Source organism: Populus nigra, chromosome 13 (genome assembly GCF_951802175.1).
Source record: "Populus nigra chromosome 13, ddPopNigr1.1, whole genome shotgun sequence".
NCBI classification, from domain to species: Eukaryota; Viridiplantae; Streptophyta; class Magnoliopsida; order Malpighiales; family Salicaceae; genus Populus; species Populus nigra.
Window position 1 is genome coordinate 9,077,027 of NC_084864.1, and position 24,634 is coordinate 9,101,660.

The window sequence follows — 24,634 nt, forward strand, 5'->3', positions numbered from 1 at the left end:
TAATATGCCTACTCTACGTGCTTCATTCAAAACATCATTCATCCTTCTGATTGGAAACAACCTCTTCACCAAGAAATCCAATTTCCAATTAGTTACCATGTCAAACTTGGTAACTCCATTGTCTGCCCTTATTCTTATTGGGATTATCAACACCTTTTTTCTCCAAAATTCCAAGGGTAGCCACTCATGGCTATTCTATTTTATTAATTTAATTGAGACTTCAAACTTACTAACTGGTTTCTTTAATGGTAAAATTACTTTGGTTGTACTTATTAAGTAATAAAATATTACCCTTTAATTGAAAACAATTACATTTACTTTAAACAAAATTTTAAACCCTCAAAAACTGAGAAAAAATCCTCACCAATTGTTCTTTTTTGTTCCAAATTCTTTATCTTTTGGGTTTGCTGCTGGTATTTTGACTACAATACCCAACATGGATATCCCATCCTTATTAAGAGATATAAAGTCAAATGATAAGACTCTTTTGCAGCAAAACCAAAATTTTCAAACCTGCTATCATGAAATGGTTACAATAACACTAAAATGCAAAGATTATAGACTCAAACCCTTAGTCCAAATTCCTAGCACGTCGATCTCATGCTTTTGCTCTTCTTATCTCGGCACAATCTGAAAAAAAGTATTTTCAAATCATGAAGCAACTCTTACAAAGCATTAAAGATAATAATTCTTCTCCATCCTCATCATCCTCAAGTTCTATAATTAGCCTAATAGATGACAATGAAAATGATTATTATGGTATCTTCCCTCTTATAACAATTCATATATAAAAATCTTAAGCATTCCCTATCTTTATAAAACAAATTTACTTTTAGGGGCCTAAAAATATTTTAATCAATTTTATTTCTTAGGCTTTAATCATGAGGCTCAAACCATCAGGCTCACTTTCTCCTATCAACACAAATGATTAAAATAGCTGGTTGCAACTTTAAATATTCAAAAAGTTGATCCTACATAAATAACAAATAAGTTTTGATGATAATTAACAAACTTTTTAAAAAGTAAATCATTTGCCATACAAAAAATTTCAAAGATTACACTCTATATAAGAAAAACTCATCCCAACCTTTTATCCTCTGTTACCATACTCAAATTTCTTTTCAACTTTATGTATTATTATTTATAATGTAAAGAAATTCATACTTTTTTGATCCAAACTTTTACAACCATTATCTTCTATATTAAATTATTTAGGTGGTGACATAGTAGTAAGAACTTGGGACCAAGAAGTTTGTTCCCTTTATAGTCTCAAGTTCGAGCCCTGTAGTTGCTCATATGATGACCACTGGAGGCTTACGTGGTCGTTAACTTCAGGACTCGTGGGATTAGTCGAGGTGCGCGCAAACTGACCCGAACACCCACATTAAACTAAAAAAAAATTAATATAAATTTTCAGTAATGTTTCTTTAAATTTTACTTTTAATATATATCTTTTTTAAATTTTTATTTATGTAAATTTAAATATGGTATGTGTTTGATACCTATTTTACTAAATTTGCATTATCATTCACGTGATAAATTTATTTATGCATTAATTTCTATATATATCATTGCATCTGTCTCTTTCTTTTCAAATAAATCCGATCTAAAATGAAATTTTTCATCAATTTGTAGCAGACATAGGATTATAATAGACGCTGGCAAATTGCCAATTTTGTCGTTGCTCATTCATCAGAAGAAAATATCACAAACTCTTTATCTCTCTCTGTTGTCATCAGCAAGAAGAACAAGAACAGGTATTATATCTCTTCTTTATGATTTTCTATTACTCTATTTTGTTTGGTTCTTGAGAAAACGGAAGAAAAGAAACAGTTGGCAACATGCGTGAACGCTGTGTTTCATTCATGGAATTTCTTGTGTTTCTAAACAAAAACTTACTGTTTTTTAAGGATTTTGTTAAAAAAAAAAGAGCTTGCGAAAGTCACCATCATTTTCTTGTGTTTTGTAGAGGCTGGGTTTTGAAAGAAATTTTGTTCTTGGAGATTTCCTGTGATTCTCGTTGTGTTCGCTTGAATATGCTCTGCCTTTTCTTTTCTTTCTTTTTTTTCCTTTCCTGCGTTTCGTTTCTAAAAAAACCAAAAAGAAAAAGCTGGAGAAAATATCAAAGTAATTATGTGTGTTAAAATTAGTTTTTTTAAAACAATCAATGTGAAAAATACTGTTAATTTGGTGGATCCAATTTGGGAATTAACATCTGTTTGGTTGTTGAGAAAACAAGACAAGAATAAATTGAAGATGAAGGATGTTTGTTAAGTTGATTGAAAATTATGGGCTTTCTTTGTTTGTTTTTAGAAGCAGTCTGAAGGACAAAGCCCTTTTGATTTTCAGACATTTTTTTCAATCCAGCCACTGAAATAAAGAGAGAAAAGTATTATAGAAGCTCCAATTTTCCATATTAGATGGATTTTTTTTTAAATCTCTGTTTTTGCTTGATTTGCCCAACGATAAATGAAATATAACAAGTTGTGGAAAATCGGTTTTCTGGCTTGCAAGAATTCGGGTTTTAATCCGCTGCTGCTGCTGCTTGCAGGACAGAAGAAGAAGAAGAGAAGATGGGTCAAGCATTTGGTTGCCTTCAAGTGGATCAGTCTAATGTTGCTATTAAGGAACAGTTTGGAAAGTTTGTTGATGTGCTGGAGCCTGGATGTCACTGCTTGCCTTGGTGTTTTGGATACCAAGTGGCTGGTGGACTTTCTCTTCGCGTGCAGCAACTCGATGTTAGATGTGAAACAAAAACTAAGGTTAACTCATTACTTTCTTCCCTTCTAATTAATAATAATTGCTCTTTTACTGTTTTATGTCTTATTGCTGCTGTGTTTTTGCTCATAAATTTGGACAATGTTGTCTTTTCAGGATAATGTATTTGTCACTGTTGTTGCATCTATTCAGTATCGGGCCATGGCAGAGAAAGCATCTGATGCCTTCTATAAGCTCTCCAACACCAAGGCACAAATCCAGGCCTATGTTTTTGATGGTATGTAGATCTGCTTTATGTAAAGGTTTTTTTTGGAATGCTGAATAAAAGAATGATATCGGAGGTTAAGATTTTTAAACGGATTAAACAAAGCTATGGCATTGAAGTTGTTGTAAGAGGCATAGGGGAAATTGTTAATAATACTTGGATCTCATTTCCGTGTCTGCAGTAATCAGGGCAAGTGTGCCAAAATTGCTTTTGGATGATACTTTTGAGCAGAAAAATGATATTGCGAAGGCTGTTGAAAACGAGCTTGAAAAGGTATCAACTTACTGTGTTCTGTGGAGCTTATAGTTTTGGGTAGATTACTTTCTGCTGCACAGTATTTTGAGAATTTCTAATCATGGTGCTTTCCCTTCATAGGCCATGTCTGCCTATGGGTATGAAATTGTTCAGACACTTATTGTGGATATTGAGCCGGATATTAATGTTAAGAGAGCAATGAATGAGATAAATGCTGGTAAAGTTCGAGACTCCCAACATTAATTTGAAGTATTGATTGTTGAATTTCTCTCTGATACTAATATTCCTGCAAGTCTTTTGTGATGAATTTATTTAGGAACCATTACATGGATACCAGATATTCAAAATCAGCAAATTATTTGAATAAATGATTCCCTAGTGTGTATGTAAGCTTTTGTTGCTTACTAAAACATGTAGCGTTCGTTCATGTATGAGTGGGTATTTGATCCAAAATGGGAAATTAACATGAATATTGTACTGTGTAGTTGCTATGGAAAACTGATTGACCATTTTTGCTTCCTCAGCTCAGAGAAATTTCATTAGTATATATTAGTGTTAGAAACTTATGCTTTGAGTACAGTTTCAAGAGTTCAATTTTGATCCTTCTGCCATTGTCATGAGCAGCTGCTAGACTGAGGGTGGCAGCAAATGAGAAGGCAGAAGCTGAGAAAATATTGCAGATCAAGCGGGCTGAAGGAGAGGCGGAGTCCAAATACCTATCAGGGCTCGGTATAGCTCGTCAACGTCAGGCCATTGTTGATGGACTGAGGGATAGCGTGCTTGCCTTCTCTGAGAATGTGCCTGGTACGAGTGCCAAGGATGTGATGGATATGGTGCTGGTGACTCAGTACTTTGATACCATGAAGGAGATTGGGGCATCCTCAAAGTCATCTTCTGTTTTCATCCCTCATGGACCTGGCGCAGTGAGAGACATCACTTCACAGATTCGTGATGGACTTCTTCAGGGAAATTCTGCTCAGTAGTGATGGAATTCAAGCTTTGAATGGATTTGCTTGGTTGATGTTTGGCATCTTAAGTTTTATCTGTAGCTTTTTCAGAGTTTGTGATCTGCAAATAAGGAAGACTCTGATTATCGTTGTGTTCTTTTCATGTCTATGAAGCGGTGCATACAATCAGGCAATGGCTTGTAAGTAGTATATTGGATTTGGAAGATGTTTAAATCAGCTGGTACAGATGTAGTTCCCCTACTCGATATGCTAGTCTCTCTGTTATAAATTACTGAGTTTATCTTGAAAAGCAGGCTGATGCATATGCATTCACTCTTTGCATCTCTAATCTCATGTGGAGTTGCTCTTTCATGGCCCGGCTTCCAGAGGCAGAGTTTTGGGAAAGAACGAATTCCAGCCCTAAGACTATAGTATTTTATAAGAAAATCTAATGTTATAATTTTCAATCAATTTAATATTAAAAATAATAAAATTAATAAAAATAAAAATAATTTAAAAAAATATTTTTTTTAAAAAGTCAATCATAAAAAAAATAAAAATATTAATATAATAAAAATAAAAAACATGGGAACAGTACTTTCCCCACTACTTGTATAGTATTGTTAGTTAATATCGCAATTGATTTATGAGCTTGGTTGGCCGCCTATTCTGTAATGATGTCTTCCGAGTTGTCCCTGTTCTTAGATGATTGAATCAACAAAAATTAAAGGGCGCGTTGCAGTAGCTTTCACAATGTTTTGTGGGCTTTTCTTTTTCTTTTTCTTTTTCTTTTTCAATATTATTATTATTAAAAAACACATTAGCAAAGACTTTTTAAAAGAAAAGGTCTTCAAACCGGCGGCGCAGCAATACCATTGACCTGAATAATGTTATTGCAAGCCACAACCATGACAAGTGGATGGAGGGGGGAGAGGATTTATTAGAAGAACCAGATCAATTGTTCTCATCAAGAAGGGCACATTCCTTTAAGCATAGAGTTCCTAGCTGGTTATTATTTGATGAAGGTCCCTTATCAGCTGAAAGCAGGGATAGTCGTGGTCTGGTTTCGTTTTTCTGCCTAGTTGCCTTTCTTTAGTAGAAACAAAAGGAATCAAATTTAGCATCACTTCTTAAGGCACAAGCTACTATCATACATACATCAATGGAGCAGTATCGTAGAAAATGCTCCGGGAGGCCACTTGTTTATTCTTTTTTTCCCCAGCTAATATGACATGGATTGATAACTACAAGGGCTGTGGTATTTATCCTCTTCCATTGACTTTTGTGTGCTGGAGAGGTGATATATATTATGTTGTGGGGAACAAGGCAGGAAATTTCTTAGATGATTACTGATATAATTAATCAATTAACGCGTCTATGAGATATGCTCCAAATAATTCAGGTCAAGAATAATATTCCGAGCCAGAAAAACACTTAACGTTTTTAGCTGTTTCGAAATGGCAGGAAAGGGCACTGTTTCTCCCATTAGAATAGTAGCCTGGTGAAGGCAATACTGGTGGTAGGTTTCTCTTGTTTTTGAACGCTTTGAAACAGCTATATTTATCCTCCTTTCTCCATTTGCCTTCTCCGCCATCTGCACTTTCTGGTTCGTCTCTCTCTCTCTCTCTCTCTCTCTCTCTCTCTCTCTCACACACACACACACACACACACACACACACACGCAATCCTCCCCCGTGCCTTTCTTATGAAACTTGGTGGTAGTGGTTGTTGAATGTTGTTTGAGCATTGTAATTTTTGAAAGTTCACTAGCTTTTGCTTACTAATTGTTAAAATTCAGCTTGCAACAACTTTGATACCAAGCAACTTCAAACAACTAAGATGTTTGCATAGAGGATAGTCTTTGTTTCCAAGTCTGGATGATTCCTATGAAATGTTTATGCATGTGCTTTCCGGTTTCAATCTTTTTAGAAAGTTAGCATGAACTGGGATGATTGGGCAAAAACATAGATATTACTCGCTTTACTTTTACTTGCCGTCTTAGTAGATGAATGGAATCTCAATTTCCTTTTTTCTATTTCTTCAGTGAATTAAAGAAATCAGAAATCGCATACAGAAATGGGCAACCTGTTAGGCTGTGTAAAAGTGGACCAATCCACGGTTGTTATCAAGGAGAGATTTGGAAGGTTTAATGAAGTTCTTGAACCTGGATGCCACTGCATGCCATGGTACCTTGGAAGTCAGGTTGCTGGCCATCTCACACTTCGATTGCAGCAGTTGGATGTTCGTTGCGAGACAAAGACAAAGGTAGGCTGCAAGTCATTGCGTGGCTTATCTCTAACTCGCTTTGATGTACCAGGCATGATCTGACTGTGTTGTGTCTATTTCTGTTCCCTTCTGCAGGATAATGTGTTTGTCAATGTTGTTGCATCGGTGCAATACCGTGCCCTTGCTGATAAAGCAAGTGATGCTTTCTACAAACTTAGCAACACTCGATCTCAAATCCAAGCCTATGTTTTTGATGGTATGAACTATATGAAAACTGTTATCAGTGGTTTTCACAGGGGAATGTAATACATTAGGAACTGAACTTTATGCAATTTCTCAGTGATCAGGGCAAGTGTTCCAAAACTACTCTTGGATGATGTTTTCGAGCAAAAGAACGAAATAGCAAGAGCGGTCGAAGAGGAGCTTGAAAAGGTATGCATCCGATCACAGGGTGAAAACAAAATTCTCCGATGCTCCTAGACTACGCACAATTCTTTATTGACATCTAACATCTTAATTTTGCAATGATTATCAGGCCATGTCTGCTTATGGTTATGAAATCGTCCAGACACTCATTGTTGATATAGAACCTGATGAACATGTGAAACGGGCCATGAATGAGATTAATGCTGGTGAGATATCCATGATTGTTTCCATTTATGTAGTGTAAATCAAGTCTCGCTTATGACTAAGTGGATTTTGATGGGCTGAACAGTTCTTCCCGGTTATGTTTCTCTTTCTGACAAGTTGTTGAAACTTCTACAGCTGCAAGGATGAGGTTAGCTGCTAATGAGAAAGCAGAAGCTGAGAAAATCATCCAGATTAAGCGAGCTGAGGGTGAGGCTGAGTCCAAGTACCTAGCTGGATTAGGTATTGCCCGGCAGCGCCAGGCAATTGTGGATGGTCTGAGAGACAGCGTGCTTGGCTTCTCTGATAATGTGCCAGGAACTTCAGCTAAGGATGTTTTGGACATGGTGCTTATCACACAGTACTTTGACACCATGAAGGAGATTGGTGCGTCCAGTAAATCCTCAGCAGTTTTCATCCCTCACGGCCCTGGTTCTGTTAGGGACATTGCTACCCAGATCAGAGATGGGCTGCTTCAGGCGTCTGCTCGTCAGTAACTACCTATACGTTATGGAGCAAATTCCCTATGCTGTTTTGTGTGTTTCTTCATTTAAACTTTAATCAAATGGTATACGATTGTGTAACTGAAGTGGATACATACGAGAGCTGCTCTCTTGTATATTCTGTGGCTCTTAATATATTTGTGAATTGCGTGCAATTTTCATCCACATGGTTCACTTTGCTTGTGATGATTTGCACTTTGCAAATCCATACATGTTCATGGCTTCAAGCTGCTCTGAACTCTAAAAATGCTCCATGGAAGGCGTTGCTCAGCTAAAGATCAAGGGCATGAGATTCACCTGGTGAATGGTGGCTAACAACCTGTCACACTAGGAGATCGACGAAATATCAGTGGCTTGGCGATTGAAAATTGGGACACTCATGAGCCGACAAGAATCATCGCAAAACATGAAAATACCGCATGGAAGCGGAACCCAACACGTGCCCGATGCCTTCGCAGCATTATTCGAATTCCAAAGGCATGGGAGAAGCACTCGTAAAATACCTGGTCCAATTAATAATTTTCCAACATTCTTTTCACTTTATATTTATAGCTTTCAAGGAAATCAAATCAAGTATTTATATATATATATATATATAAAAATTTATATTCTCAAATTCAAACCCTATTATATAATAGTTATTAAAAATTTACATAGTCCTAAATTTACATAATCTTAAAATTTATAAATTTAGTTAAATTTTAAAGTTCATAAATTTAATCAAGATATATACAAACTACCACAACCACTCGCTTTATCAAAGCTGAGCACCATTACTATTGGCGGGATTCGGGCTATGACGCCTTGCGTGTTCAGGAGTCCAACATGTAGTAAAATATCACTCACCAATTAGCATTTGGGGACACCAAACAAGAAATTAACAATTACTTTGGTAAACCATCTTCAGTAAAGCAACGAAGAAGGTAAAACCTGATTTAGAACTGCAGAAATGCAAATTGAGGGAACAAAATTATGAACTAAACCCTCTAAAATAACTGATATTCCATCTCAGTTTAGCTTGGACTGAGTAAAAGATTACGAGAATTCATAAGGTGCCGGCGTGGTATGACCCCTCTAAATTTTATTTTTACATTGAAAAACCAGTAAAACAGAAAGAGAGGTATCACCATGAGAACGCTGTCCAAAGAGTCACAACCAACCTTAATAACAGAAGAAAGTGAGTCTAGAGAGACATCTATGCAGCCTCCTCTTTATAATGGGGCAGCACGGTCATGGCTTGAGAGCTAGAGCCAATCCAACTTTTGCAGTCTTCTCGATCGCCTTGGTGTCTACCTCTCCAGAAACAGTGAAGAAAGACTTTGGCCGCCACTGATGCTGAACAAGAGCGCTTGCTTTACCAGCATTGTTCACACGTGCCTTCAATGTTGTCAATGGATCCAATGCATGCTGTGCACCAACAGTGATGGTGTTCTCATTGGATGAGAAGCTATGACTCACTTCTGCACCAACAGCAGTCAAGGGGTTCACAATATGGTAGTAGGATGCGTTGAGAGAATCACCCTTGTCATTCCTGCGCCATGTCATATACTCATTATAAGTATGTCAAATACTATAGTAATTTAATGAATGAGCCTGCTCGCTTCTGTCATATACATGTAGCAAGGAGAGAAACCAGGATCTCAAATGGCAAAATATTATATATATATATATATAAAGAGACAAATAATTATTACAAGTTCCTAATTTTATCATGTAGATTTAACTAATAAAAATTAAATGTAATCATAAGAAACTACAAAAAAATGATTTGATTGTTATTAATAATTTGATTGCAAAATCAAGCAAGATAAACAAGATAAATTTATAAATTACAAGGTATAGAAAAGAAGATATTGACCAATTTGACACTTACAAATGTAGATTTCAATATGATTTCATCCAATTTTGTCCCCCTTTTGCCCCTATTTTTTACTCGTCCACTTAAGCTTTTTTTTTTTAAAAAAAAAAACCTTGTAGCAACTGGTATCAATATTAAGATCTAGAAAGAGCAAGGAACTAAAACAAACAGAACACTTCACAATAAACAGAAATCATGCATGTTGTTGATCTGGTATTTCAAACTAATTTGCACAAAGAGGAACTACTCACAAAGTCAATGAGGCAATCAGGTCAACTTTTGACAAGCTAACTCCAGCATTGCATTTGATGAAGTCCCCAGTTTTGGTGTCAAATGAAAGATCTGTTCCAAGTGAGGCGACATTGGTCCCAATCACACCTGAGAAGTTAACAATCGGGTTTACTGTCAACCCAACGCTTGAGCTTACAGCTGCATAGTCATGCAAATACTGTATTTCCACCTGTTAAAATATAATTATCAAAATGAGCAGAAATCACAATGGTCAGCATTTGCATATCTGTGAATCTTTAGGGAGCAGAGGAATTTCTGAGAGCATGAATTCATAAGTTCTTTGCATTCTCAGGAAAACAAAAGAGAGAGAGAGAGTGAGAGTAGATACACAATTAAATAGCTTACCTTGCCAGACCTTTGATCAGGTACTTTGAAGCTGAAGATTGTCTTCAGACCAGGAGCAGGTTCATCAACCGTAATGGTTGTAAAAAGCTGGTAGCAAAGCAAGTTGAAGGTAAGATAATTGATGTTTTAACACGGATCCAGCCAACCAAAAGATATAAATAAAAAATGAAAAAAAAAAAGTTTACCAAAATAATAATGCACATTATATGAGAATGGGAACCATTGTAAAAATCATAAGCTAGAAACCTTAACTATGGTTACACAGCAGAAGAAATTACTGAAAGGACTATGGATCAAGCATGAGCTCCTTTCCTATCTTAATCTTCAACATCCTACAAATATATGCTCTTGATGACATGTTTTGAATCAATAAGTACATACAGTTACCAGTAATAAGTCTATAGTGCCATACATATAAAATCCGGTTCGCAGTCAAGCATGAAAAAGACTATTAAGAGGAATAACATCTAACTCGATCAGCAAATAAATATCTTACATTGGAACTTGTGTCCACTTTGATATCAGTTGTGATATTCTTGTTCTTCAGCTGAGTATTGACATCAGCAGCAAGCAAGTCACCTTTCTTTGTTCCAGAGGATGTGATAGTCTGCAAAATAACGAGAAAAAAAAGTCAATAAATTAAATGGGGTGAAGATACCAAAATTGAAATATAGAATACTAATCCATGACAACCCACTTCCGAAATCCACCTATAGAAAATGAATTACTAAGGATTTTCTGCTATAAACTGCGACATCCCAGTAACACAATCAAGATTTACAAGTGTAAGAACAAGACCTCCAATCCAATCTGAATAAAGATACCTGTCTTGGTTTAGCAGAGCATTCAAAAACTAATGACAAAGATTTACAAAGTAGCATTTAGTTTCCTAATGCATAAATAATACAAAACAAAAACCCAACATTGAGGAAAATTAAAGAAAACCCACTTCTCCCCCATAATTATATCTTCTACCCTAACAATTGAAACATTAACACAACGTGGGCATTATATAAACAAAAGGGTTATGAAAAAATTTAAAAATAAAAAATAAAATGAGAGGCAGAAGGATGAGACAAAAAAACTGGGTAAAATGAACGAGAGAGGAATAGAGATAAAAAAAAGAAAAAAGAAAAAAGGAAACAACTTACAACACCAGTAGGAGAGGAGGTGTTTAGAGTGAACTTGTGGTCAGTCTGGTAGTCCTTGTACAAGAGATCTATTAAAACCCATCAACAAAAATGGAAAAACCCTCCAATAAATATACATGCGACTCTGTATATAACAAAAACAAGAAGAAAAGAAAGAAATGGGGTTTGCACCTCTGGCCTTCTTGCCAATCTCACTGTAAAGACCTGGACCGTTAACCATGATTGGATTACAGAAACAGAGAAAGATTTATAGCTGTAGCAGAGAGAAATGGATGAGATGAAGGTGGAGGTGGAGGGTTTATTTATATATGCTTAGCTTCCTAGCAAGGAGGAGTCCAAAAACTCCAAAACCCTAATTTCAGATTATTTTTTTTTTTATCGGTGGGGTTTTTCTTTCTATTTTTTCTTGAGATATTTGTACCGTTGGATTGACAGGATAAGGGGGTCTTAGCCGTTGATTTGTGACGCTCGTTCATATTTTCTTAACCCGTTGTCCAAGGCTTTCAGTCAGTCAGAATAATAACAAAATAAAAAATAAAGAAAGATTTTTTCTTCTCTCCCAAGAATCCTATGAATAGCAGCCCTTAAAGGAGGTATTTGTTATTTACACCCAGTTTTTTTTTTTAATAAAGTGATTTTTAAATTAAATTAATTTTTATTTTATTTTAAATTATCTTTTTTAATATTTTAAAACAAATTTATATATCAATATAAAAATAATTTTTTAAAATAAAAAATTATTTAATATATTTTTAATAAAAAATACTTTAAACAAAACTTTCGAATACTCCATTAACATACTTTCTATCAATTAAATGGTTACATGATTATTTAGAAATGTGGTTTTTAAAACTTTTGAAATTTTTTAAAAAATTAATATTTTTTTAGTATTTTTAGATCGTTTTGATACACTAATCTTAAAAATAATTTTTTAAAAATAAAAAATATATTATTTTAATTTATTTTTAAATAAAAAATATTTTAAAAAATAACCATAATAACCTCATTAATTAGATATTACCTGCATGGAAAATACTCGTTATAGAAAGTAAAAACCTGTATGTATGTATGTATGTATGTATGTATGTATTTAGTGAATTATTTAAATATTTCCGTGTATGCAAATAGGAAGAGGTCATAGCTTTATTTCCACGCTCGCTGTAAAAAAGAAGGAAGAAAGAAGTGATATCTAAATAAAAGCACTCTATAAAGTGTGAGTATATGACATGTTGCATAAAGAATAAAGATCAATTTATAACTCAGTCCTTGTGGTTTCAAAAACTAAATTAAATCCTCATATTTTAAGATCCATTAGAATCTAGTCCTTTCATCGAGTCCATCTTCTTCCTCTCTATTTATTTATTTATTTTTCAATAAAAAGGGAGCAGATAAGATAAATGTAATTAAGGAGTTGAGGATGTCTGTTCCCTCTCTTGTCTTTCTAAGTTTACACCATAAACTTAGAATATTGGTATGTATGTATGATCAACATTGTCCTCAAGGGACGTAACGTGGTGGTAAAGGGCTTGAAATCTGTACAGCAGGTCTCGAGTTCGAGTCAGGACGTGCATCTTTTGTAAGAACCTGGGACAGTCGAGGTTTTACTTACTCACCTGGACCCACAAAGTGCGTTTTCCGGGAAGTAGAGCTTCCTCGAATCCAAAAAAAAGAAGTATGGTCAACATTGATAATTGTTTTTTATAGTGGACCGACTAATTAATTACTTTGATAACTATAAAGACTAAATTATAATTCAATAATAAATCATGGAGTTGCTTGGATTAAACATTAGTACCTAAAAACCCGTTTGTTTTTGCATATGAAAAGTGTTTTTAAAAAAAGAAATGAATTTTTTTATTTTAAATGAATTTTTTTTATTTTTAAATTATTTTGATGTGTTGATGTCAAAAATAATTTTAAAAAATAAAAAATATATTATTTTGATATATTTTCAAGTAAAAAATAATTTTAAAAACAATCATTACCGGACTTTCAAATACCCCCATAATTTCAATTGCATCAATTAACAATTTCAAGCTATTGCCTTTATTTCAGCGCATATATATAAATAAAATGAAGTTTACATTGGCATCCTGCTAGCATTAATCTTATGTAATCTTCATCGTCGTCGTCGTCGTCGTCATAAAAGAGATGCAAGAAAAATAACTTCTTGTAATATGCATCCATATGTACGAGTGTAAATAAGCATCTTAATTAAGATTCCATATACGAGAAAGATTTAGACATGGTCAGAGGGATATATATCCTTACAATGGAGGAAAAAAAAAGGTGGCAGATGTCCAACCATTAATTTGCTCAGAATCGTTTAGGTTTTGTTTTCCTCTCTGTTAATCACAAATGAAAGCAGTTATAGTTTATGCATAATTAGACTAGCTTCGAAAACTTTGTCTAATTGGTAGATTAATGTGTTCTTGACATGTCCAAGAAAATTGAACAAACTGAATGAGACTTGTATGATCCATCTTCAACACTTTGATCCTTTCCTGAACTGTGTGGGCATGTGTTGGTTGAAAACTCACTGTTTCTCCAGTTTTCTTGTGTAAATCCCATTGGATTTACAGTGCTAACAGGGAGTAGTAGGCCAGTGCTATTGGCATGGCAATGAGCATGCCAAATATCACCCTGAAACACAGAACAAACATTTAGTATTCTCAGGGAAAAAGATGGAAGAAAAGGTGGATGTTGAATATATGAATGCAGTGAAGCATTAGTTACCCTGTGCTCAACGTATCTGGATGAACGTTGTACTCTTTTGCGAAGACGAACGGAACGATCCCTTGAGGAAGAGCTGCCTGCACAAAGAAACACACTGTTCAACGACCCAGTATCCTAATAATTGACCAAATGAAACAAATCTTATGTACCTGCACAATTGCCACTTTGAGCACCGTGCCCTCCAGTCTAACGGCGAAGGAAGCGACAGCCATCAGGGCAGGCCCCACGATGAACTTCATTGCCATGGCGACCACAGCCATTCGGATTCCACATGATATTATGCTGGGCCGCAATGCCATAAATAGACCTGTTGAGTGTTTGGACGGAATGAGAATTCTAGTGACGGGAACAGCTCATGATGGGGTGTTAATTTGTTGATGATATATAGTCATACCTAAGCTGAACATTGCCATACCAAGCCCTCCTGTTGACAATATCGCTATGGATTTATCAACAATATCCGGCAATTTCACTCCCCACCTAAAACAGATAAACGTGGCCTTGTAACTTGAGTAATTGCAGGAAGAACAGCTACTTAATCATAATTCATCAACAAGCTGTGATCTCAGGTATGATGACATCAATTGTAATGCCAAACTTTATGTGTCTGATGCTTTTGCAGATGTACCTGAAGTGTATGCTTGCCCAAATAAGAGCCACCATGGTAGCATAAAAATTTGGGTTGCTCATTAGCTTCTTCCCCACCGTCAAAAGAATGAGCATGGCTTTAACCTTCCTTGTTGTTCTGCTGTGCACTTCCTCTCCTTCTTTGTATTGTGATTCTTGAAGAGCCTCTTGATCTCCTGAACACAGGCATGAAACCATATGTGGAAGACATTAATATATATATATAGAAACAAAAAGGCACCGGCACATGATGTATGTATGATTACCAATTAGACAGCTTACAAGTAATTACCGCCGTATTAATTAACAGGCGGTAGCATACCTTAGCCAACCATATATTATGAGTTATTCCAGGAAAATGTTGATGAGCTTCACATTTGTGCAATTGGACAGAAGGAACGTTCATAAACAAAAGAAATGGGCAGAGAGGAGAAACGTTTACGGGACCCACTTGGGCTATCTCCTACTCCTATATATTTAATTAAATTAAGTTGACAGAACAGGATTGGAATTGAAATACGTACTATTCATTATCTTAGAGTTCAAATAAGAGTCTAGTAGTGATCTATGTGCATCTGGTGCTGCTCATGCTTGGGATTAGTGTTAGTATCATTGTTATTTATGAAGGAAACACAAATACCTGTAGTTTCTGAAGATGGTGCCACAGTGGCTTCCTTGGTGGCATTGAGCTCAAACAGAAACAGCAACAAATTGTACCAAATCAGGCTTTGCAAGCCAACTATCTGCGAAAGAAGTGGCTCTGCCTCGGCTCCGTACATAGCCCTGAGAAGGGGAAGGCCCAGGATCAAAGTGTTGGGCAATGTTGACAGGGAGAGACCAGTGATTATCCAATTCAACCGCCCGCGAGAGCTGATTTTGGCGAGTGCTGTCAGTACTAAAAGGGCAAGTAGTTTTTGAAGAAAGTCGGCAAATATAAGTTTCAGGTTCATTTTGTAGGGATTGATACTAGAGATGACTTGGAATGATAATAACGGGATTGAGAATTTGGCAACAAACTTGTTTATGCCTGCACACTGATCTGGTGTAAAGAGCTTCCACCATCTCACAGAGATGTAGGCCAATATCATGGCAAAATATAATGGGACTGTGGCTGCCACCACATGATAGACATCAGCTGTGGAAATCATGACAACCAGTGGTTCAAGGATTGTGATATGTACTGCTTTATGTTTTCTTCTCGGCGAGAATCCTTTGTAACAAATCTCTTTTTATATGCTCTCTCATGGTTGCTTTGTCAGATCATGAAAAGTTGTGTTGGCATCAACTGTTCTGATGGAAGCCTCATTAGAAAGTCTTTCCTAATTCCCATAATGACCTTAGCTTAACATGGTGTCTGCTCTTTTACATTCCTGATTATTCTACCCTTCAGCTAAGTGCCACAGTTGTAATAATTACTTGCACCTCTACGTGTGTATCTGATGGAATTCCTTGTAATATATGTATACTTTGTTCTTCCTGTTGTGCTGTTAAGTGTCATATGTAGAAAGGATCATCATACAATTACGGGAATCTTTCTTGTTAGTGAAAGCTCAGGGTACTTGTGTCTTAATAGTCAAAAGATAGATTCCTACTTCCATCTTGTTATGTCTTTAGGCCCTTTGGTTCTTTAGGCAAAGAAGGGCTTTGTAGAGGCTGACACAAACTCTAAATCTTGCTCATTAAGCTTTAATTCCCAAAACTTGATCTCAAAGAACAAAAAGAAGACTCATTTCCTTTGTTTTTTCTTACTCCATCTTGACCCTGATCGCCTCTAATCCTCAACAAAGCTCGTTTACGATTTCTTTTGTTTTTTTCCCAGTGTATTAAGGATTTTCATTTTGGCCACATAATCTAGAAAGTAGATGGTATTTGCCTAGCTATTCTTGGCTTATGATATTTCTTTCCATGTTTAGGCTTAGGGGAGGAGAGGAATAAAGAAGTGAATTGCAAGGGAAGTAATTGAAGCACTGTGTTTATGACAGTGGTGAGGAAGGATTTGCTAAAAACGGTCAAAAGTGAGAGAATAAGTGTTGCGGGGATTTCTCTTTATGAATTTGAATCCTGCCAGAAAAGACCTATACATCGTCTCTCTTTCGTCTCTCTTTCTTCATGTTGTCTTTTTTACCAGAAATTTTGCCAATACTTCATATGCATCCTTGTGCCATCCATGGCTGTCTTGGCACAAAACTGGTGAATATATATATATACATGCCTGCTGGTGACTTGCTAAGAATTCCGTACATTATTATTCTTTGGCTTAAATAATTGGCAAAAAGGATCTTATGCGGCTTTTGCTAAATACCAAGAATTTTAAGCCCTGAAATATTTCTTTTCTTTTATCAGACTTTTAATTTCTTCATATTATATATATTATCAAGTTGTAATATTTAATTATTGATAATTTCCTGCATATAATTATATATTTACCTGCCTGAAAATCTCTTAAATTCAGGTAGTTCTTTTAATATAACTTGTTAAATGTTATGGTCTAAACATCAGGAAAGGCTAATTATTGCTTCACCTTCTTCATCACAACAGCTTATAACAGCAGCTGCATGCTTAATTCGGACCCAAATTAGGCAAATTACTTTATTTTTAATTTTTTAACAAATAAAATAAGATGATGATATTTGAATTCATAACCATTTGATCAATAAGACTCCAATATTATATTAAAAAATCATTTTATTCTAGAATATCAACCTACTAAATAAATCTTTAATTAATATATAATTTATATCGTTGTGCATCACGTTCCTACATTTAGTTATCATACACCCCGATGCCCACCTAGAGTCGTGCAAGCTTTGGCTAGACATCTCTCCTTCCCTAAGTAAAGTCTAGGTACGTTAAGATTATGCTGTTTGCTAGCTAGCTTTTTCACTTTTCGTCTGCAAACGATCATGGAGGGTTTTTTTTTTTATGTATATAGCCAAGTGTGTGCTTGTGTGTTCCCACAAATCAGAGCATGCAAGTTAGGAGATAAGGATCCTTTTATACTTTTCTTCAATAACATTTGCAATATTCTTGAAATTCTGTGTGATATTAGTAATGCGCCTTAATGTAATTTTGCGTTTGCATTGTTTTCCTATCAAAAAAGAAAAGGCCTTCAAGGAGCTAGCATGTGGAAGAATCATTAGTTGCTGCACTGTTATGCAAACTGAATCAAGGAAAGTACGTTTTCAGACCTGGTAAAAAATATATTTTATGTATTTAGAAATAATTAAGGCAGATTAACATTAATTATATAGTATAAATTACTACGCAAAATGAATTGAAAAATCTCTCCAGACATATATGTTTATATTGCCTAGTGTTGTCCTTGTTTTGTGGACTGGTATAGCTTTATCGAAAGGGCTGCGTTAACCTTTTCCTAAAGCAATCATCAGAGAAACTAACTGAGGTAAAGCTTAGTACGTTTGCTTTCTTTTCCTCCTTGAGAAGTGCCGATGCCGCTTACTCTGTGCTTAGCTTAATTTCTGCTAAAGCTGGGCTGTTACATCTCCTATGTAGATTCTATATGCTGAACCCTTCTAATGCTTTTACTTCTATTAGACCTTGAGTCAATAATTTAAGTGGCTTAATTGACCAAGTCCCTTTCCTTTTGCAACCATGCTAGACTCTGAAATGGACCTCCATGTATCTGAATTGTACGTCTTCTGGGTCACTACTGAGACTTTCATATTTGACGCAGAATTAGTGTCAAGGCAGCAGGTCGCAGCTTAATTTCCAAACAAAAGACAAGCACGCACAAGAATGTGAGCAATTATGAAGCATTGCATGTGTGTGTGTGTATATTAGCTAGCTGATAAATAACTATTGATTTCTTAAAGGCTATTGACGCATGCATGGCGAATATATTAGCTAGAATTCTTATGGTCGTAGTTCATAACAAATGCTACGGCTATATATAGCTAGAGAGTGCAATATAACTAATTAAGACGTGTTCACAGGATGGATGTGTTTAGGAGCCGGGGATGCAGATTGTTTCTCTATTAACTCGAGAGATGATGCATCATGCATGCATATTGTGACAGCAGCTTATATATCTGATCAAAATAAACTAATAAAGGGGAAAAAAGGAGTCAAAAAAAGAAGAAAAGAAGATGGCTTGCATTGTGGCTTTAATTAGGGGTGTGATTTTAGACCATTAACTCTCCTTGGTGGTTAATTTTTGTTGTTCTGTCAACCGTTATTAGAATGTGGTTTTCCATTCTCTACGCTTCTAATTTTAGATGCCCAACGTCTTTTTGGGTAGTATTTAACCATGCCCTCAACCTCAAACTTAAGCGTTCTATTCATAAAGCCAAAACCAAGACATGAAGATAGCTTAAAGATTCACCTAGGTTCCATTTTTTCTGGTCTAGTTCGGTCTGAACCCATACAAGAACTTGCGAGCCCACCGCGCCATCCGGTTCAACCGTAGACCTTGACCTATTACGGACCTAGGTCCAATAACACTTTCGGTCATAACCTGCTAACTTTCAATTGTACATACAAAGCAAAATGGCAGTGGGTAAGGCCAAGCTGATCTTTGCTATTACTCTTGCGACATTGATTCCTGGGCTGTTGGCAGACATTGCCTTCTTCGACGAAGTGTGGCAAAAACGAGCAGAGGAAGCAAAGAAAGTGACCTTGAACTCCTACATACCCAACCCGGAAGATGCAACCGATGATTTTAACCTTGAAGTTAACAAGTGATCAATATTCCTCGACATCCTTTTCTCCATTTCATTGATAATTAATATCACACAATGCCATGACAATTCTCTCTTTCTATGTGTTTTTTTGGACACGCGCGCACACCATATATATATATATAGGAACTTGATCGATATGATATTATATAAAGCTGATTGTTACAATTTTTTTCATTGGGGCATGCAGATACTCTCTTGCAAGAAACAGCAGTTTAAAACCGGACATTGTTGATGATTTTGGGAGCGCGAACAGCACTCTTGTGGACTTCGATGATGATCGTAATGATGCTGGCTTTGAACTGCTCGCAAATAGCACTAGAAGGAACCTGAAGCAAGGAAAGAAAAAATACCTAGGTCCATGCAAGGTGACGAACCCAATTGACAAGTGCTGGAGGTGCAGGAGGAACTGGGCAAGAAACCGTAAGCGTCTGGCAAAATGTGCACTTGGTTTTGGGCGTAGGACAACTGGAGGATTGAAAGGAAGGGTATATGTGGTGACTGAAAATTCGGACGACGATGTCATGAACCCAAAACCAGGGACTTTGCGACATGCGGTGATCCAAAAGGAACCATTGTGGATCATATTTTCAAAGAACATGAACATTAGGTTGTCGAAAGAGCTGATTATGACTAGCCATAAGACGATTGATGGGCGTGGACACCATATACACATTGCTTATGGTGCTGGAATCACAATACAATTCATCCAGAACGTAATCATTCATGGAATTCGGATCCATCACATTGTTGCTACTAGCGGTGGCAATATTAGGGATTCTGTGGAGCACTATGGGATCAGGACCAACAGTGATGGTGATGGAATTTCCATCTTCGGATCCAGCAATATTTGGATCGATCACGTTTCCATGTCTCGCTGCACCGATGGTCTCATTGATGCGATTATGGGATCCACAGCAATAACCATTTCAAATTCCCACTTCACCCACCACAATGATGTAAGCTAGCTATCGATGATGATCTTTTTAATTAATCAATCAATGCAGATCATGTGATGATTTCATGATATTGAAACTGATGCGCGAGTGCATGCATGCAGGCCATCTTGTTGGGTGCAAGTGACAGCTTCTCAGGCGATGAGCTTATGCAAGTCACAGTTGCGTTCAACCATTTTGGTCAGGGACTGGTACAGAGAATGCCAAGATGCCGATGGGGTTTCTTCCACGTTGTTAACAATGACTACACTCACTGGCGCATGTATGCTATTGGTGGCAGCAAACACCCTACCATTATCAGCCAGGGTAACCGCTTCATTGCACCACCTGAACTTCATCTGAAACAGGTAAATGTTAACTAATCATACAGTTTAAATTTTAATATTGAAATCATGTAACCTCACGGCATGCAATATGCGCAGGTGACCAAGAGGGACTATGCGCCAGAGTCTGAATGGAAAACATGGACATGGAGATCAGAGAATGATCTAATGATGAATGGAGCCTTCTTCATTGAATCAGGCAAACCTAGAACCAAGAGACCTCATAAGAAGTTCATGATCACAGCCAAACCCGGTTCCCTTGCTACAAGGATGACACTCTTTGCTGGGGCACTTGATTGCAAATCGGGTAGAAAATGTTAAGAAAATAATTTCCTACCACCTGTGGAACCTTCAACTTAACCACCAAGGATATATATGTGAATCAGAACAATTTTAATGTTGCTTTTCTTGTTGTTTTTTAATTTATTTATTTATCTTTTAATGATGATGCTGCTGCTGCTTGTTCGTGCCTTCTAGATCTGTCTGGAAGTGAAAAATGGATGGATTTAATTAATTCCCTTCTGTTTAATTTCTGGCTGATTTTATTTTTTCTTGATTATGTAAGCGCTACGCGCTGCGTTGTCTATGTCTGTCGTCTAGATGTTGTTTTTAAATGGAGAAACATGCATAAAAAAGGAGAGAGAGAGAGAGAGAGAGAGATAGAGAACGTGACCATCAATAAAATTAAAAGGCATGGGTTTTTCACTTAATATGATCTTATTGTTTATTCTTTTATACATTACTGTAAATGAATTATGCAATTTTTTTATTTGATGTTTAAATTATTTTTTTCAGCAATTTAGTCTTAATTAAATACCAATTGATTTTGATTTCTTATGAAATGGTGGGATTGAAAAAAAAAAGACCTAAATATAAATAAATAAAAAAACATCAAACATGGATGGCATGCCATAAGTTTCGAAAAAGATACACTTTGGTCCTCAAACTTAAAAATAATATAAATTATACAATTTTGGTACCTCAATATTTTTCAAAATCATTTTGGTATAAAAGTTCATTTTTGTTATTTTTTAATCCCTAATTGAGAGAGGAGAGAAAGAAATCACACATATTCTAGCGGTAGACAGAGAAACATGTCATTAATATCGATTTAGATCATCAAAACAGACAATATTTATATCAAATGATTCCTTTTGATGAAGAAAATTCATATTAGATGTTTTTTTACCTTTAAATTTTATAAAAAAAAATCAAATCTGATTTCGAGTTGATTTTTGGTTTTGGATTGATTTCAGTTTTTAGAATGGTTTTTTAGTTTTTTTAGGCCATGAATAGATTTATCATTATTCTTAAGATGTTTTATAAGTATTTTTGGATCAAAATGAGTGGAAAACGGGTTTTTGGGTAAAAACAACTTAGGCCCTAATTTTTTGGGTAAGATTAGACGACGCATCGTCTGATTTATTTTCAAAAAAATTAGGATAGACAACACGCCGTCTACCTTAAGTGCAGAATAAATAAGGGCTTAGTTGTGCGGGCCTACCAAAGAATTCATAACTGGTTACTTATAATCTAAAACGCATGGGCATTTCAATGTGGAGTCGGCACTGTGCATCCTCTCACAATTACTGTGAATGGCACTGTGCATTTTTCAAGAATTCATTTTGGTCCTCAAAGTTTTATTTTGTATGATTTCACCTTAATTCAAGTTCAATTGCTACTTATTTCTTAGTCAATGAAGAGAATGAAAGTAAAGGGACCAGAATGAAAAAAGACGTCAAACATGGATGGTGTGCCAAAAGTTTTAGAAAATATACATTTTGGTCCTCGAAGTTTAACAATTACACAAATTATATAATTTCAGTATCTCAATATTTTTCCAATTCAATTTTGATCTAAAAATTTATTTTTGTTATCTTTAATCCCTTGTTAAGAGAGGAAAGAGAAAGGTCATTGGATTCCAGTGTTATGGAGAGAAAAATATCGTTGATATCGATTTAGGTAACCAAAACAGTTGATATTTGTATCAAATTGTTCCATTTAATGAGGATAGTTCATATTAGGTGCTTTTTCACCTTTAAAGTTCGTGAAAAAAAAATCTAAGCTCGGTTTGATTTTTTGTTTCGGATTGATTTCGGTTTTTTAAATGGTTTTTAAAGGTCATAGATAGGTTTATAATGGTTTTTAAAGTGTTTTATATGTGTTTTGGGTAAAAAAATATCATCCAACCCAGGTGTAGCAAAAAACAAATAAAGGCCCAATAATGCGAACCAAATTGGGCTAGATAGGCTGACCTTGGTTGCTAGGGTCAGCAGTGCCATGCCTTTTTTTTCTGTTTTTTTTTCAATTAAATCTTATTTTTATGTGTTTTCTTTTTCAATATATCTAGCTTAATATCATTTCTTTCTTTTATTTTGTTTAAAAAGCCTCTTTTTAATTATGGTTATTTTTTGGCAATGCATTTAATTTTTTAGGGGGTTTTTCTTATTCATCTATATTTTTTCTTCTGTATAAATGAACTTTATATTTGAAAAAAAAAACTTATTTTGATATAATATTTCTAATATGCGCAGCCATGTATTATATTGTTTTTCTTTTATTTTATTTAATCAATTTAATGTGTGTGTTTATTTCTATTATTGTTTGATTAAATAAAAAAATTATTTTGATAAATAAATTTAGCAAATACAACCAAGTAAATATCCTATTTTATGAGATTAAATATATTTGTTTTATTTCGAGAATGAGAATATCAAACTTTATAAAATAAATTGGTATGAATTGCTTATGGTTTCCTTGAAATATGTCTTAACACATGTATTTCTTATACAATGTATCATTACCTATTTTTACCCTTTATTTAAGTCATATTTCAAAAAAATCAAAATGAAATAAAAATGATGAGTGAAATGATAATTAAAAAAAGAACAAAAATAAACATAGGAGTTTAAGTCCTGTACAATTGTAAATTAATTGTTGGAATTTTTTTTTTATTAAATAAATTATGAATGAATGATAAATTAACACTACAAGATTCCACAGTTTTACCGACGGACAAATTCTGTCGGTGCGTGATTAGAAGTTCGTCGGTGATTTTTTTACCAACGTCATCACCGACGGATTACGTCCGTCAGCTTTACCTTCGTCGGTGATTCCAATTTCCGTCGCCATATCAGTCAGAAAAACAAAAAAATCATTTGCCGATGGTTTTACAAACGGAAGTTGCGCGCCAAAAAAAAGATTCCCGCTTGAAATATACCGACAGATTTTTAGTTCGTCAGTGATATTCCCGCTTGAAATATACCAACGGATTTTTAGTCTGTCGGTGATATTCCTGCTTGAAATATACCGATGGATTTTTAGTCCGTCGGTGATATTGTGATTTACCGACGGAAACAAACCGTCGGTAAATCTGTCGGTGAGTGTATGAAATACCGACCGAATATGTCCGTCTGTAAATTCGTCGATACTTGTGGAAGCTACTGTTTAATGCCGACGGATTAAGTCTGTCGGTAAAATCCTTGGCAATATTTTTTTCTGAATTTGTTTTTAAAAAATTATTTAGGATATATAATATAAAACTATATAAATTATGCAAATAATATGCAAATAAAATTTATATTAAACATATAAAAAAAACAATGTTAAATAATATTCATTACAAACTGAATATGTTTCAAGAAAAATATTAAATGAAGTTTTAAAGGTAAATAATGTTGATTACAAATTAATATAAAGATGGAGCTGGTGGAGGAGGAGGAGATCCTGGCGGAGGCTAGTGGTTATACGGCCAAAAAAGATTAGGCGCACATGTTCCACTATTTGACAAGTTCATAACCATTTCGCAAAGCTGTTCATAAGCCACTTTTTGTTGTTCATGAGCCGCTTCATACTCCACTTTTTGTTGTGCTTGAGACGCTCTGAGTTGCTCAGACTCTGCTCTTTGTTGTGCATGAGACACTTTGAGTTGTGCGTACTCCGCTTGTAGGTTATCGTATTTCTCAGTGAGTTGAGCTGTGTGTTGCTGCAAGGCCACAAACTCCTTAGATTGAGAGCTCGATATAGATTGGGAGCTCCCAACGGTTGAAACACTTCGGGTCGACCTGAAGTTGTCGGCCGTAGTGTTGGAGAGCCCGTAAACCTGATTT

At 35.4% G+C, this 24,634-nt stretch overlaps 5 protein-coding genes across 6 annotated transcripts; 3 read left to right on the top strand and 2 right to left on the bottom strand.

Annotated features, from left to right (window-relative positions):
* The first annotated feature begins 1,588 nt into the window (after positions 1–1,588).
* LOC133670957 (hypersensitive-induced response protein 2) lies at positions 1,589–4,495 on the top strand. The gene is made up of 6 exons (XM_062091556.1): positions 1,589–1,757; positions 2,552–2,762; positions 2,875–2,995; positions 3,165–3,256; positions 3,359–3,455; positions 3,863–4,495. Exons 2-6 carry the CDS (start codon positions 2,574–2,576, stop codon positions 4,219–4,221), a joined length of 858 nt encoding a protein of 285 aa, XP_061947540.1. The 5' UTR covers positions 1,589–1,757; positions 2,552–2,573; the 3' UTR covers positions 4,222–4,495.
* A 696-nt stretch (positions 4,496–5,191) lies between these two features.
* Positions 5,192–7,696, top strand: LOC133670958 (hypersensitive-induced response protein 1-like). Of its 2 annotated transcripts, none has more exons than XM_062091557.1 (6): positions 5,192–5,791; positions 6,230–6,450; positions 6,547–6,667; positions 6,752–6,843; positions 6,947–7,043; positions 7,177–7,696. In XM_062091557.1, exons 2-6 carry the CDS (start codon positions 6,262–6,264, stop codon positions 7,533–7,535), a joined length of 858 nt encoding a protein of 285 aa, XP_061947541.1. In that variant the 5' UTR covers positions 5,192–5,791; positions 6,230–6,261; the 3' UTR covers positions 7,536–7,696. The 2 variants fall into 2 exon arrangements, with proteins under 2 accessions (XP_061947541.1, XP_061947542.1); XM_062091558.1 differs by having other exon boundaries at positions 5,192–5,704.
* An 815-nt stretch (positions 7,697–8,511) lies between these two features.
* LOC133671633 (mitochondrial outer membrane protein porin of 34 kDa-like) lies at positions 8,512–11,549 on the bottom strand. The gene is made up of 6 exons (XM_062092442.1): positions 11,358–11,549; positions 11,187–11,254; positions 10,532–10,642; positions 10,036–10,122; positions 9,651–9,859; positions 8,512–9,072 (listed from the first exon to the last, which is right to left on the bottom strand). Exons 1-6 carry the CDS (start codon positions 11,404–11,406, stop codon positions 8,772–8,774), a joined length of 825 nt encoding a protein of 274 aa, XP_061948426.1. The 5' UTR covers positions 11,407–11,549; the 3' UTR covers positions 8,512–8,771.
* Positions 11,550–13,376: 1,827 nt separating this feature from the next.
* LOC133671079 (probable auxin efflux carrier component 8) lies at positions 13,377–15,790 on the bottom strand. The gene is made up of 6 exons (XM_062091708.1): positions 15,190–15,790; positions 14,551–14,725; positions 14,317–14,402; positions 14,072–14,229; positions 13,923–13,999; positions 13,377–13,829 (listed from the first exon to the last, which is right to left on the bottom strand). The coding sequence occupies exons 1-6, from the start codon at positions 15,695–15,697 to the stop codon at positions 13,763–13,765; spliced, it is 1,071 nt and encodes a 356-aa protein (XP_061947692.1). The 5' UTR covers positions 15,698–15,790; the 3' UTR covers positions 13,377–13,762.
* Positions 15,791–19,055: 3,265 nt separating this feature from the next.
* LOC133670790 (probable pectate lyase P59) lies at positions 19,056–20,925 on the top strand. The gene is made up of 4 exons (XM_062091400.1): positions 19,056–19,246; positions 19,503–20,205; positions 20,307–20,549; positions 20,625–20,925. The coding sequence occupies exons 1-4, from the start codon at positions 19,056–19,058 to the stop codon at positions 20,844–20,846; spliced, it is 1,359 nt and encodes a 452-aa protein (XP_061947384.1). The 3' UTR covers positions 20,847–20,925.
* The last annotated feature ends 3,709 nt before the right edge of the window (positions 20,926–24,634 follow it).